Source organism: Lutjanus erythropterus, chromosome 13 (assembly GCF_056507025.1).
Source record: "Lutjanus erythropterus isolate fLutEry1 chromosome 13, fLutEry1.hap2, whole genome shotgun sequence".
Classification (NCBI taxonomy): Eukaryota; Metazoa; Chordata; class Actinopteri; order Lutjaniformes; family Lutjanidae; genus Lutjanus; species Lutjanus erythropterus.
This window is the reverse complement of record NC_139329.1, coordinates 5,296,311-5,310,858: the sequence shown is the minus strand read 5'-3', so window position 1 is coordinate 5,310,858 and position 14,548 is coordinate 5,296,311. Positions and strand designations below refer to the sequence as shown.

Sequence of the window (14,548 nt, the reverse complement as noted above, 5' to 3'; positions counted from 1 at the left end):
TTGTAGAAGTTTGTTCAGTTGTGTCACAAATTATCCAAATCTCACATCTAACTCTGCGTCGTGGCGGTTCTTTTGATGTTTTCTTGAGTCGAGCGGGTATTTCCCTGCACTCCTATGCCCTCTGTGGTCTGTGAAACCACGCATTGTTGTACAAGAACCTGTATAATGTTATTTCACTTTCTAAACATTCTTTGTTTTCTCATATTCTACCCTAAATTGAGGGAGGAGCAAATACATAGCTTTATGTGTGGGGCTCTTCAATACAGTCAGTATGGTAAAGAGAATCTCCGCTCAGAGATCCATCGGATTCATTTTAGAAGAGAGAGGGACTACTATGGAAGGGGTTGGGAAGAGTCTTTGAATGCAAGGGTCATAACTAGTGCTGTCAGGCAATTAAAAAAATTAATCTAATGAATTACAGGATTTGTAATTAATTAATCAAATTAATCGCATTTTAATCTCATATCAGCTAAAGGTCCCCAAATAAAGAATTTGAATTCTAGGACATTACAAAATTGTAGTGCATGACTAATCAATTGAATACACAAGGTACAAATCACTGCGTTCTTGTTAATAGTCCCCTCTTTGTTCTTTCTATAAATAAACTTGCCGTTCAAAGGCCTAAGTAAGCTTGCCTCGCTCTTAGGGGTGCAACAGATCAAAAAACTCACGGTTCGGATCGTATCACGGGTTTGAGTCACGGATCGGATCATTTTTCGGCTCAGCAAAAAAGAAAAAAGTGGTGGCATTAGGGTTAAATTATTTTAAACATGCACTTGTCTTTGATCTTTGTCTGTCTGTAATTATCGCCATAGTTATGTAATGTAATAATAATGACAATAGTAATGATAATGGTAATAATATTAAAAACTTCAAACTTATACAGTGCTGTACTATGTATATACTATACATGTATTAGATCATTATACACTGCACAGTATAATACACAACTACGCTCTGTAGTCTGGCTCAATGTCCCGCCTACAGCACCACATCTGATTGGTTAGAAGTCATGATCAATCAGCAGACACACTGTGTGACAGACGGGGTGAGACAGAGCTGCACCGGTGAGCAGAGAGGAGCTGTGTAGAAGTTAAGACAGCTGATATCACCAAAGTTTCAATGAACATCACAGTTTTATGATCTGTTTCTTTGGTGATAGCATAGTTACATCAGTGAAAAAAGTTATGGTCTGGATTTCACTCAAGGCGATGTGACGACTTTTAAATCAGTCGCTCTTCACAGAGATGCGCTGCATAGAGCCGCATTTGTCCTCTTTTCACTGCAACTCTGCATTGAGATTTCTGGTATTATAACTTATACAAAAGTAACAGTGACAGTAAAACTATGATGCTCACATGTGGTCCGCGGATCACACGCGTGCCGAACTAAATGGGCCAAATTTAAAATACTTGCGCATTGACTTGCCACTCATGATTAATTGCGTTAATTTTTATAGCGCGTTAATTTGCAGCGAAATTAATTAATCTAATTAACGCGTTAAACTGACAGCCCTAGTCATAACCTAATAAAGGGTTATCTTATGACAATTCAGTCTAACAGCTGGTATAAAGAAGGGGGTGAGATTGACTGTAGCTCCTTGACCTTGGAATGAGCCACCTCATATGGCTGTCAGTGTGCTAATAGTGAAACCAGGACAGACATGGATGGCAGTTACTCATGTGCACGGCATAGAACAGATCTACAGAGTGGAATGCAGAAACTGGAAAAGAACATTTCTGGGATCATCCACCTAAATAAACAGAACACCAGACCAGCTCAGTGACAACTTCTGCTTCCCCATTCAGGCTGTACATACCATTCAAAAAATGTGAAATATTTATTCAAGGTCTGAGCTGCCTGTGATGGTGCTTCACACAAACAACACATCCCTGGTGTACTACATGACAACAAAAAGCAAAAATGTGGTACTCCTAAGTATGCTGCACAGGGATGAAATAATCTGCAACCAGGAGCATCAAAAACCATGAACTATAATAGCTTGCAATTCCACAAAAGAGGTGTAGATGTCTCAGACAAGCTGGTGACAAGGTAAAACTGCACAACATTATACTGTGGAGGCTGATTATTTTCTGACAGGATTTCAAAGAGATAGAACTCTTGCACTTTGTTTAATCTTCACATTCTTCAGCTGGATGCATTTTGACTGGGGATAAAAGTGAGCACTCGATGTGATTCTAAGATGCCAGAATTTATTGAAGTGTTTATTTTTAAGTGTTGTCTGTGGCCTCTGGAAAAAGCTTTTAATTGCAAATTCATTCTCATGCTAATTTTTCCTCTGACATTCATGAAACCTGTTTTCGCTCCTCCTCAAATAGTTTCCCACAGTGCTCCCTGACCTTCTTGATAATAAAGTCCCTCTGGAATGTTGTGGGTGTTGTTGCTGTGCTCGGGACCTATAAATGGTTACATATTAGGGGCACGCTTACTAGGTTTTCACACCACATACCTCAGATATGATGGATGGTTACATCAGATAATAATTTTGGTAATTAATAAATTGAAAAGAGCCTATACATATACATCAAAAACTATTCAGTTTACTTTATGTTGTAGCCACCCATTCCAATAAGGATTGTAGAAGTTTGTTCAGTTGTGTCACAAATTATCCAAATCTCACATTTGCTCTCTCTTAGAGTGCACAATGAGATCAACATGCATTCATGATCATACTAATATTTCCTGTGAGGATTACAGGGATATTAGTGAAACCTGTTTTCCTTCTCCTCAAATAATTTTCTCCAATGCTCCTAGACCTGCCTGATAATAAAGTCTCTCTAGAATGTAGTGGCTCTCCTTACTGAGCTCAGGACCTATAAATGGTTACATCTTGGGGTCATAGTTAAGCCTACTAGTGTTTCATACCCACACCTCAAATATTGTGGATGGTTACATCAGGTTTTTGGACATTGTTAACTTTTAAATTAAAAACTATACAGTATATTTTTATGTTGTAGCCACCCATTACAGTTAGGATTGTAGAATTTTATTTAGCTGTGTCACAATTGATCCAAATCTCACATTTACTCTCTCATAGGACATTATGAAACCAGAATAACACAGACAGCAGTTTTAAATCAAAAAACAATTTTATTGTGGTATATTTCACATCATATTATATGATTGGAAACAGCCCATCAGTGGAGTGCTTTACTCTGCCTCTTTTCCCTGTGGAAAAAAGTAAAACAATCAATACATTAAGTACAGACATGCATATACTTATCATGATCTGCATACATGTAAACTGCCAATTTTATGAAGCTAAAAGCCATTATAGTAATTTCATGCTTGACAAAGAATGGAGAGAAAATATGGAGAATTTTCATTGATTTTGCAATAGGCAGGAGTGTGTTTATGTTTACCTTGCCAGAGTCGCGGCTCTTTGCTCTCATTTTGTTGACCTGGGACTCTGCAATGTCAGCACGCTCCTCAGCCTCCTCCAGCTCATGCTGGAGCTTCCTGCACTTGGACAGGTGACCGTTGGCCTGCTCCTCCTGTAATTCAAGAGAAAGATAAATGTTTAGAAAGGCCTGATAGTCTACTATGCGTAAAATAATGATGAAATGATATCAAGCTCTTATTGTTTAAAATGAATGTTTTGTTCTTACCGCTTCCTCAGCCTGCCTCTTGTAAGCCTTCACCTTGAGCTGCAACTTGTCTACCAGATCCTGCAGCCTGGTGACATTTTTCTTGTCCTCCTCAGTCTGTAATAGAAAATATTTGCATGTTTGAATATTTTGAATGGTAAAAATGGAAGATTGATTTGTACTGCACATGTAAATTATTCACGCAGTTGTACCTGGTAGGTGAGCTCCTTCACTCTCCTCTCATATTTGCGCACACCCTTAACAGCATCTGCTCCACGTCTCTGCTCAGCCTCAACCTCTCCCTCCAGCTCACGCACCTTCAGAAGGGTAGAAAATGTACTATTTAGAATCTGTAATGTTTCCAAATGTTTTATTACACTTGTTTGACTGGAAATCATAACAGAATTGTCTTACCCTAGACTCAAGCTTCTGGAGCTGCTTCTTGCCACCCTTCATGGCCAGGTTCTCAGCCTCATCCAGGCGGTGCTGCAGGTCCTTAACAGCAACCTCCAGGTTCTTCTTCATCCTCTCCAGGTGAGCGCTAGTATCCTGCTCCTTCTTCAGCTCCTCAGCCATCATAGCAGCCTAGAGGATGCATCATAAAATTTTACTTAACAAATATCATGGAAAAACACATTTTAGTTGGAGTGAGAATCAGAGCAAATGAAAGTTAAACCTACATCAGTGATGGCCTTCTTGGCCTTCTCCTCCGCATTTCTTGCTTCCTGAACTGTGTCATCCACTTCACTCTGGATCTGGACCAGATCACTCTCAAGCTTCTTCTTGGTGTTCATAAGGCTTGTGTTCTAAAAGTTTAAAGGATTTAGTCAACTAAGTTATCGCATGCCTGATTTCCACATCTTATTTAAAAACTCATTACATTTTTGAACTTTTGAAGAGATGACTGTGCTTGTTCACCTGAGAGTGCAGAAGTCCAACACGCTCACTGGCATCCACCAGTTCCTGCTCAGCGATTTTGCGGCTTCTCTCTGTCTGTTCCAGAGCAGCTCTAAGTTCCTCAATTTCAGCCACCATGAGACCGTTTCTGCGATCCACCATAGCAGCTTGTTCCTTGAGGTCATCCTGGGCTCTAACAGCATCATCAAGATGCAGTTGAGCATCCTGGTGAAAGAATATCAGCCAAATATTCACATGAATACCAAAATGAGTGCACCTACACTGACAATTGACTGCGCAACAACTCTATGTCTTACCTTCAGCTGTGCCTGCACATTCCTCAGCTGCTTCTGGGACTCAGAAGCCTGGCGATTGGCATGGCTCAACTGAATCTCCATCTCATTCAGGTCTCCCTCCATCTTCTTCTTGATTCTCAGGGCATCGTTCCTGCTCCTGACCTCAGAATCCAGAGTGCTCTGCATGGAGTCAATCACCCTCTGGCTGTTCCTCTTGATCTGCTCCATCTCCTCATCTTTCTCTGCCAGCTTTCTGTCCACCTCACCCTTAATCTGGTTGAGCTCCAGCTGGACACGCAGGATCTTGGACTCCTCATGTTCCAGAGTTCCCTAATAAAATGAAAGAAACAAATATTCAGCTCTGCCTTCAAACTTTACATAAAACATTTGTGAATGATTTTACAAAAGATCTCCCCAGAAGAAATGTACCTCAGCCTCTTCAAGAGCTGTCTGGATCTCAGACTTCTCTGTCTCCACCTGCTTCTTGGCCTTCTCCAGCTCATGGATGCTCTTGCCAGTCTCACCGATCTGTTCAGTCAGATCTGAGATCTCCTCTGCAGAGAGATTCATGTGTTTTTTAGTGTTAAGACTTGAAGTGTTGACTATACAAACATTATTCTAAGACATACATAGGTTAAATGCAATTTATAAATGATGATTGCATAATGAGGTCAGAACTCACGTTGGAGGTTCTTGTTTTCACGCTTCATGGTCTCCAAATGATCCAGAGCCTCCTCATAAGAGTTCTTCATCTTGAACAGCTCAGTGCCAAGAGAACGAGCCTCCTTCTGAGCTCCTTCAAGCTCAGCCTGACCCTCCTCATACTTCTGTTTCCACTCTGCCAAGACCTGAATTACACAATTTATACAGTTTACTGTATAATTCTACTTATTATTCAATACAATGACAAATCACTTTAGTTTTCTTTGATTTTAGGTTATGGTTGCACAAAATAAATGTTGTTACCTTGTCAAAGTTCCTCTGCTTCTTGTCCAGGTTAGCAGCCAGCCCATTGGCTCTCTCCACATCAATCATGAGGTCCTCCACCTCACTCTGGAGCCTCTGTTTGGTTTTCTCAAGAGATGCACACTTGGAATTGACTGCCTCAATCTGCTCCTCAGCCTCCTGAAGGCGCTGGGCCAGCTTTTTCCTGTTTGAAAAAGTATGATTTGTCTCTCAGTGAAAACCTAAAATTTACATTTTTTTCTAGATGTTTTTGTCATGTGAGAATTCATTATGTATTTAAATATCTAGATGAGCATATCTGAGGTGTGAGGAATTTCTGCAATCTAAAAGAAATAAATAAATAAAAAATCTGAAATAAATTTGTTTAAATGTAAGTATTGATATCCACACCAGCTGAGCTATCCCCCAATGCTAGCCTTCTGGCCAATGAATTTTTGAAAATGTACTCACTTGGCTTCCTCAAGCTCCTCAGTACGCTGGATAGCATCAGTCTCATACTTAGTTCTCCACTGAGCCACCTCACTGTTGGCCTTGGACATTCCACGCTGCAGCTCAGCCTTGGCCTCCTGCTCCTCCTCAAACTGCTCCCTCAGCAGATCACAGTCATGGCGGGCTGATTGCAGTCCATGGGCAAGAGCATTCTTGGCCTGGCATTAGAAATAATGTTCAGTATGAAAAAATGTTTAACTAACACCTATAAAGTTCCAGTACCAGTGCACAGTTCAAGTTTTCTTACCTTAACCTCCTCCTCAATCTGTCTCTTCAGCTCCTCAATCTGCTGTGTGAAGGCCTGTTTGCCTCTGGTCAGCTGGGAGACAAGAGCTTCTTTCTCCTCAATTACACGGGTGAACTCACCTTGTGTGAAAAGATGTCATGATACGTTAATTTATGTTTATGTTTCTCATATCATGCAGAACGGATCATTCATTGATAATTTGCACATACCATTTTCTGTCATGAGACGTGCTTTCTGTGCACCCAGGTCATTGTTTTGACGGACATTTTCATCATTCTTGCTCTTCAGTTCACTCAGTTGGTCCTCAAGAGTACGGCACATCTTTTCAAGGTTTCCCTAATTAGGAAAAGAGAGATCAGATCAGTGATCAGATGTCATGAGTCATATTAATTGCCTTATTTAAGATACTAATTTGGGTATTAAAGTATAAGTTTATGTATTGTGTACCTTTGCTTTGGCAACAGCCTCCATGTTGCTAGAGAGGTCATCAATCTCCATCTTGTATTCACTCTTTTCCTTCTCCAGCTTCTGCTTGACACGCTGGAGGTTGTCGATCTGCTCTCCCAGCTCAGCAACGCTGTCAGCCTGCTTCTTGCGAAGAGCAGCAGCAGTGGCTTCATGCTGCAGAGTGGACTCCTCAAGGTCACGACGGAGCTTCTGGAACTCAGCCTCACGCTTCTTGTTCATCTCAATCTGAGCGGCAGTGGCTCCACCAGCCTCCTCCAGTCTCTCGCTGATCTCCTCAAGTTCCCTGGAGAGGTCAGCTCTCTGCTTCTCAACCTTGGCACGAGCAGCACGTTCAGCTTCAATCTCCTCCTCCAGCTCCTCAATACGGGCCTGTTGAATGTAGATGAGTTGGCTGTCAGCAAACTTCACTTTTAAAACACAAAATAGGAAAACTTTTGCAGGAACATGTTACACAATATGTCACCTGAAGCTCCTTGATCTTCTTCTGAAGCTGAGCACCCAGTGACTGCTCATCCTCAATCTTGCTAAGGAGCTGACTGATTTCAAAGTCCTTCCTGTGAGAATATTAGATAAGGTACATAGTAAGAGCTCATGCAGCTGACCATGATTTTCAAAATAATGAATACTGTACAAATTCAAAAGCAAAGTTACTTCTTCAGTTTCTCATCAGACTGCTGCTTGTCATTCTCAAGATCCATGATGGATTCCTGGGCCAGTTTGAGATCACCCTCCAGCTTCCTCTTGGCTCTCTCAAGGTCCATACGCAGCTTCTTCTCTTGCTCCAGAGAACCCTCAAGCTGAACATGAAAATGAGCTTTTAGTTATCACATTCATGAGTTATCTTGATGCTTGTTAATCGAAGTGACTGTATACTTACATCATCCACTTGCTGCTCAAGCTTGGTCTTGGCCTTGGTCAAGGTGTTGACTTTGTCTTCCTCAGCCTGCAGGTCATCAAGAGTCTGCTGATGAGCCTCCTGAAGGGCTTTCTTTTCCTTGGTCAGCTTAGCAATGCTCTCATCCTGAGAGGCCATCTCCTCAGTCAGGTTCTTCACCTGTGTTTTGAAGCAATATGTTGTTATCACATGGTCATCATTAGATGTTGCTCAATCCGTTGGATATATTGATATTTACAAACCTTGTTCTCAGTGGCATGCTTCTCCTTCTCCACTTTGGCCAAGGTAAGCTCCAGGTCATCAATGTCCTTCTTGAGCTCAGAGCATTCATCCTCCAGCTTTCTCTTCTTGCCAGTGAGTTCAGCATTGATTTCCTCTTCATCTTCCAGTCTCTCAGTTGTCTCTTTCAGTTTGGCCTCCAGCTGGATCTTGCTCTTGATGAGCCCCTCACATCTCTCCTCAGCATCTGACAGATTCTCTGATTCCTAGTTTGTATTATGAAAAACACGTGTTAGCACGTCAACACTGAAAAAGGTGAAAAAGCACAGCTGTCTGTCGTTGTGTACTTACAGATGCTACTTGCAGCTGCAGATCATTCTTCTCCTGCAGAAGAGACACCATCTTCTCCTCCAGTTCCTTCTTCTTGGCCAGGGCAGTAGCCAAGTCTGTTTGCATCTTCTCATAGTTCTCCTTCATCTGGGCCAGCTCCTTCTCAGTTTCAGCACTCTTCAGCAGAGGCTTGATCTTGTAGTACACCTTCATCCATGGCCAGTGTTTGACATTCATGAATGAGCGGACGTTGTACTGGATGGTAAAGATGGCTTCTCTGTAGGAAAGAGGTTGCCGTTATAGACAAAGCAATTCTTCATTATTTGTAAAAGTGTGTACTCAAAACAAGCTGTTTTCAACATGCCTCCTCTCCATCATCTTCACGAACTCCTTTCTCATGAGGTAACCACGACAGAGAGCTTGAGTCATGGTGACCAGAGAGGCCAACTTTTCATCTCTCATCTCCTCAAGGGTACCCAGCAGACCAGCCTTGAAGAACACCTGAACGAACAAAAATAAAATTTAAACGAGGGTGCATTCAGATGGTGAATCCTTGCCTTGCAGTAAAACAAACAAAAACATTTATAGCTACCTCAGATTTTCCAAGGGTTCTTAGGTGTAAGTATTAGAAATGCGGACATGACTGGTTTGGGACTTCTGTGGTTCAGATTAATTACTTCTTTGTTCACACGATTTAACTTGGTACCAAATACCTTGTTGAGATATTCCATGCTATCAACAGATATAATAAACATTTCTCTAATTCAAATAATACATATAAACAACTAAAAAAAACTGCCTTTCTTGGTGAATAAAATTAAAGTATGAACCTAATCAGGGTGTTTACCTTGGTGTGTCCAAATCTGTACTGGTCATGATCCACATCAATTGAGCCAAGCAGCTTCTCAGAAGCCTTCTTGTTATCAATAAACTGGCCCTCAGGGATGACGCTGGCATTCAGCACCTTGTACCTGTAACAGGAGAGTTAATGTTCAGTGTGACCATTTTCCTTTAATAGTCTACATCAAAATTATATTCACATATCATATTGATACCTCTGCTTGAAGTCACCGTAGAGGATTCTGCTGGGGAAACCTTTCCTGCAGATTCTGATACCCTCCAGCACACCGTTACACCTGAGCTGGTGGATGACCAGGAAGTTCTCCATCAGACCTGTAAAAAAGACATTTCTCAATTACATCTTCATTGGGGCAGCACAACATTAAGTAATCCACACTAACAAAACAAAACCACTCTTTAAAGACTTCAAGATTATGTTTTCTGTGTACCTGGAGTCTTTGACTCATTGGGAATCAGGCAGCGCACAAAGTGAGGATGGGTGCTCCTCAAGTTAGTCATCAGCTTGCCCAAGTTCTCCTGTGGATTCAAAATGGCAACTCTTGTCAAGAAATGTAACAATTGTGTGTTTGAGTATAAACTGAGATTGGATTTTATGCCCAAGAGTGCAATGTTAAACCTTACCCTGAACTGTGAAGACACAGTCTGCATGGAACCACCCTTCTTCTTGCCTCCCTTCTTGCCGCCAGCCTCTGTTGATAATTTCAGTGGACATGTTTTGTTAGAACCAGACAAAAAAGTTACGTGAAAATATGCTTTACAATCTGTTTGAACTTTAGTTACTGTCATACCCTCAACAACAGGGGGATAGAGATGAGCAAGCAGTTTAACTGAAGACTTCTGGTACAGCTGCAACACAGACTCATTCAGTGGATCCTTGTTCTTGTCCAGCCAGCCACCGATATTGTAGTCCACAGTACCAGCATAGTGCACCAGGGAGAAGTGGGCCTCAGCCTTGCCCTTGGCGGGCTTTGGCTTCTCAAATGCTTTGGTTTTGCCAAGATGCTGGTCATACAGCTTGTTCTTGAAGGATGTGTCTGTGGCCTTGGGGAACATGCACTCCTCTTCAAGGATGGAGAAGATGCCCATGGGCTTAAAAGAAGTGTGAAGAAGTATGTAATTAAGTGATACATTTAGTCAACGTAAGAACAATTAAATAGAATGATAAAATGAAATGATTACCTTTTCAATCAGCTCAATGCAGGCAGCCAAGTCCATGCCAAAGTCAATGAACTCCCAGATAATACCCTCCTTCTTGTACTCCTCTTGCTCCAGGACGAACATGTGGTGGTTGAAGAACTGCTGCAGCTTCTCATTGGTGAAGTTGATGCACAGCTGCTCCATGCTGTTGAACTGTGAGGGGACGCATAATCAGCATCAAGACTTACAAGCTGTAAGAATCTTTATGTTATTACTGTCATGAAAAGTATTAGCTGTTGATTTGTTGTAAATGAAGCTTACGTCAAAGATTTCAAAACCAGCAATATCCAGCACACCAATGAAGAACTGCCTTGGCTGTTTAGTGTCCAACATCTGGTTGATACGGATGACCATCCACAAGAACATCCTCTCATAGATAGACTTGGCCAGGGCAGTCACAGCGTTCAGCACCTGATTAAAAACAAGAATGTGATTGATTAAAGTCAGTAAACTGTTTTGTAAAATGTTGGATTACTTGTTTTCTAAACTTCTTCTAACTTAAAGGAGACAAAAGAATCAAAAATGGAACGCTTACACTATTCTTTTCCTTAGAAGTTCCTTTCCTTCCTACTGTAAATATGCAAGCACTACAATTTAAACAAAATTGATACCTGTATATCTTAATTACCTGTGGCACAGTCTGTCCCTTGGTGACAAACTCATTTCCGACCTTCACTCTGGGGTAGCACAGAGCCTTCAGCATGTCCGCAGAGTTCAGACCCAGCAAGTAAGCAACCTTGTCAGCATCTGAAAATAGGTCAGTGATTTGCAGTTAATACATGCAGTATGTGACCATGATCTTTCACCATGAACAGAAGTTAGTCTGATAGCCAACTTTAGCACTGTTGACTTTGATCTGACATTAAACACTCACCCTCTGTGCCATCAGGCTCAGCCTGCTCCTCACGCTGCTTCTGCTTGAACTTCATGTTACCATGGTGGAGCACAGCACCAGTCATCTTGTAGATGCTCATCTTCTCTTCATTACTGAAGCCCAGGATATCAATGGCGTTCTGTTTTCAAAACAGATGTCCAAACAAAACATAATCACTTTAGAAAATGCATTTAAAAGAGCAGTTTTGATATTACTTACCACTTAATATACAAAATACATCATAATTTGAAACAAAGATCACTCACATCAGTGGCTTCCAGCTCAACTTTGTCATCAATGCTGGCCACAGTGATCTGACCCATGCTGCACATGGGGAAGTCGTAGGGGTTGGTTGTGATGAGTGACATTTCTGGAGATCAGAAAAGGGGCAATTAAATCAGTGGGTTGTTTTCTATGAAACATGTAGCTTTAACATTGAGCAATAATTCAGTGTTTACCAATCAGCTCAGGTTTGTGGTTGGTCATCATCTGGTAGAAGATGTGGTAGCCTCTTTCATCAGGAAGCTGGAATGTCACTCTGGACTTCTCCAGCAGATCTACAAATGTTGTTCATATGTCACATCCTGGCCAATTCTCAATTACAATGATTTGTATGTACTGTGAGAATTCTTACTTACAGGTCTCAATATCAGCACTAGCCAGTTTGCCAGTTGTGCCGAAATGGATTCTGATGAATTTACCCTGTTTGGAATAGAGGAATCTTTAACATCCCTACACATGGGCAGTGTTTAACAAGATGTCTCAAATCTGTAGAAATCGCTCCATACTTACAAAACGGGAAGAGTTGTCATTCCTCACAGTTTTGGCGTTACCATAGGCCTCCAGCAGAGGATTGGCTGCAATAATCTGATCCTCCAGTGAGCCCTACAATCCAGGTTTAGAAATTATATCAGAAAATGACAGGAAAACTATCTCATACTTAAGTAATACTGGATTGTAATCATCATAAAGTAACTCATTCCCACCTTTGATGTATCCTTCTTCTTGTCTCCACCAACTGAAATTGTTGCAAAGTACTGGATGACACGCTTGGTGTTCACAGTCTTTCCAGCACCAGATTCTCCACTAGGTATAGACATAGACTTATTAGAATTTGATCAAGACGTTTGATTATGTAAAACAAAGTCAACAAATGTGTAACTTACGTGATCAAGACAGACTGGTTCTCCCTATCTGTTAAATGAAAAACAAAGAAATTAATTATGTTTTGTTGCAACAGAAACCTAATTTACTAACAAATTCTAAATTATTTTGGTAATGACTAACCAGTAAGCATGAACTGATAAGCGTTGTCAGAGACAGAGAAGATGTGGGGTGGAGCCTCCATACGCTTCTTGCCTCTGTAGGCATTTACAACTTCAGCATCGTACACTGGGAGCCACTTGTAGGGGTTCACGGTGGCACAGAACAATCCAGAGTAGGTCTGAAAGTTATCATAGAGATTCAACAGTTAACTCTATGTTTCCTACAAGTAGGGCCAATTTCAGTGTTTCTCTTTTCTTATTTGGCAGATTGTCTTACGTAGATCATCCATGCTGCGTAACGCTCTTTGAGGTTATACAACACAGAGGCTTCATTGAGATGGGTCATCATGGCCATGTCCTCAATTTTGTCGAACTTCGGAGGGTTCATTGGAGAGACGTCATCTTCTTTAACTGTCCTCTCCTGGAACAGGACATTTTATCACAATGAGAACTGTTCATATTGGATTCTCATTTGACTCTGACTTAGTGATACCAACCTCCTCGGTGTCCAGGACTTTGACAGTGACTTTGCCACCGTCTTTCTTAGTGATTGTTGCCTTCAGGTACAACTCCTTGGCATCGGCCACGTAGCAGGCAGACTTGGCATCAAAAGGTTTGCTTTGAGCCTCAATTCTCTCCTTCTCTGGCTTACGGAGGTAAATGGCAGCTTTGCCATAAACGGCCATCTCCGCGTCCGTACTCATGGTGGCGGTTTGTTTCTACGAGGTAGTGACAAATAAGATGATCTTATTACCTTTCAAATCTATAATCTTGAACCTATGTGACTGAACAGATAAATAACCTGAATAATAAGGTTTAACTAAATAATTACATCCCTATGAAACTGATGTCTCTGCGTCATTATAAATGACTTCACCTTAGCTCATTCAGAATATGATAGTGTTAGCAAAATTGGATGAACACAACCTGAAGCTGAATGTGCTTCACACAAGTTATATACAAATAAAAGATGGTTGAAAAATATTCATACCTGACCCTCTCTTTGTCAAAAGTCTGGTATATTCTGTAATCCTGTTGAAAACATATCACATACTTCAGTTAGTGGGGAAGGTTTGAAAACAAAATAAAAATGTTAAACAAGAATGTTAATTGATTAATTTCTTAAATAATGAATACATTCAAATGCTCTAAAGCAGATAGAAGATAAACTTACCACAAGCAGGTGTCTCCAAGGATCTTCTACCACACACTGATCTGTCCTTTGAGAGCCCTTATATTCAATCTGGCTTGCTTACGTAGTTCAAGTTAAATATGGGACACATGCAAATATGGTCTGTATGACAGCCAAAATAGACATCCATTGAAACAGGTGTTGCAAGCTCATAAATGTTCTATACATGTATCACTTCTATGTCGGATTCCACTCTGTAATGGCAGTTTTTATTTTTTGATGAATTGAAGATTCCTTTTTTATGTTTTTGAAAGCCTTGTAATCAAAACCTACTTCATCATAAAGTTGAAGACTATGTGTAATTCTTTTAACAAGGATGGAGGGAACCTAAATGGGATAGCAACAGTTATATGTGCTTGACTAACTTGAACAGCACATTCATTTTCAATATTTTACCCCACCGAGATTGAAGGAGGATCATTTACTGAAATGATTTTTTTCTTTTGTAGTGAACAAAAGTGAACCGCTGTGAAAAACATTACTGTAATACTATACTATAACTAAAAATATTCCACACATGTAGCAGTGGATTATACTGCAGGGATGCTTTTTGACATTTAGAACTTCCTATGAATGAATTTTCTTTGGCTCAGGGTTGCCGTTGGAATCCATTGCGTTAATCAAAGTTGATTGCAGCTGTCATTGTAAGCCAGAGTGCAGTGACACCAGGTCAGGCTAAGCTGTTATGCCTGGACATTCCAAGATGTTCTGAAATTGTGAGCATGCTCACTAGCCTCACTGAGC

The 14,548-nt window shown here is 40.9% G+C and overlaps 1 protein-coding gene across 1 annotated transcript; it reads right to left on the bottom strand.

Annotated features, from left to right (window-relative positions):
- Positions 1–3,100: 3,100 nt before the first annotated feature.
- Positions 3,101–13,896, bottom strand: LOC146316055 (myosin heavy chain, fast skeletal muscle-like). Its single transcript, XM_084733969.1, has 41 exons — positions 13,787–13,896; positions 13,604–13,644; positions 13,110–13,331; positions 12,890–13,033; positions 12,635–12,791; positions 12,514–12,541; positions 12,334–12,433; positions 12,140–12,232; positions 11,986–12,049; positions 11,806–11,904; positions 11,614–11,717; positions 11,348–11,486; positions 11,102–11,220; positions 10,735–10,884; positions 10,456–10,626; positions 10,065–10,365; positions 9,898–9,965; positions 9,705–9,792; positions 9,471–9,588; positions 9,263–9,386; positions 8,780–8,916; positions 8,437–8,692; positions 8,109–8,351; positions 7,849–8,025; positions 7,623–7,768; positions 7,435–7,525; positions 6,951–7,340; positions 6,713–6,839; positions 6,504–6,622; positions 6,218–6,414; positions 5,768–5,951; positions 5,484–5,649; positions 5,231–5,355; positions 4,823–5,131; positions 4,527–4,730; positions 4,289–4,414; positions 4,023–4,193; positions 3,821–3,925; positions 3,630–3,725; positions 3,384–3,515; positions 3,101–3,189 (listed from the first exon to the last, which is right to left on the bottom strand). The coding sequence occupies exons 3-41, from the start codon at positions 13,314–13,316 to the stop codon at positions 3,172–3,174; spliced, it is 5,793 nt and encodes a 1,930-aa protein (XP_084590095.1). The 5' UTR covers positions 13,317–13,331; positions 13,604–13,644; positions 13,787–13,896; the 3' UTR covers positions 3,101–3,171.
- Positions 13,897–14,548: the final 652 nt, after the last annotated feature.

Bases quoted from the DNA above. Each gene is read 5' to 3' on its own strand.
- LOC146316055 (XM_084733969.1), bottom strand. From the start codon at position 13,316: ATGAGTACGGACGCGGAGATGGCCGTTTATGGCAAAGCTGCCATTTAC. The intron at 12,542-12,634 runs GTTAGTCATTAC...TTCATTTAACAG, and splicing joins TTATCAGTTCATGCTTACTG to ATAGGGAGAACCAGTCTGTC. The intron at 12,233-12,333 runs GTGGGAATGAGT...CCTGGATTGTAG, and splicing joins AGAAGAAGGATACATCAAAG to GGCTCACTGGAGGATCAGAT.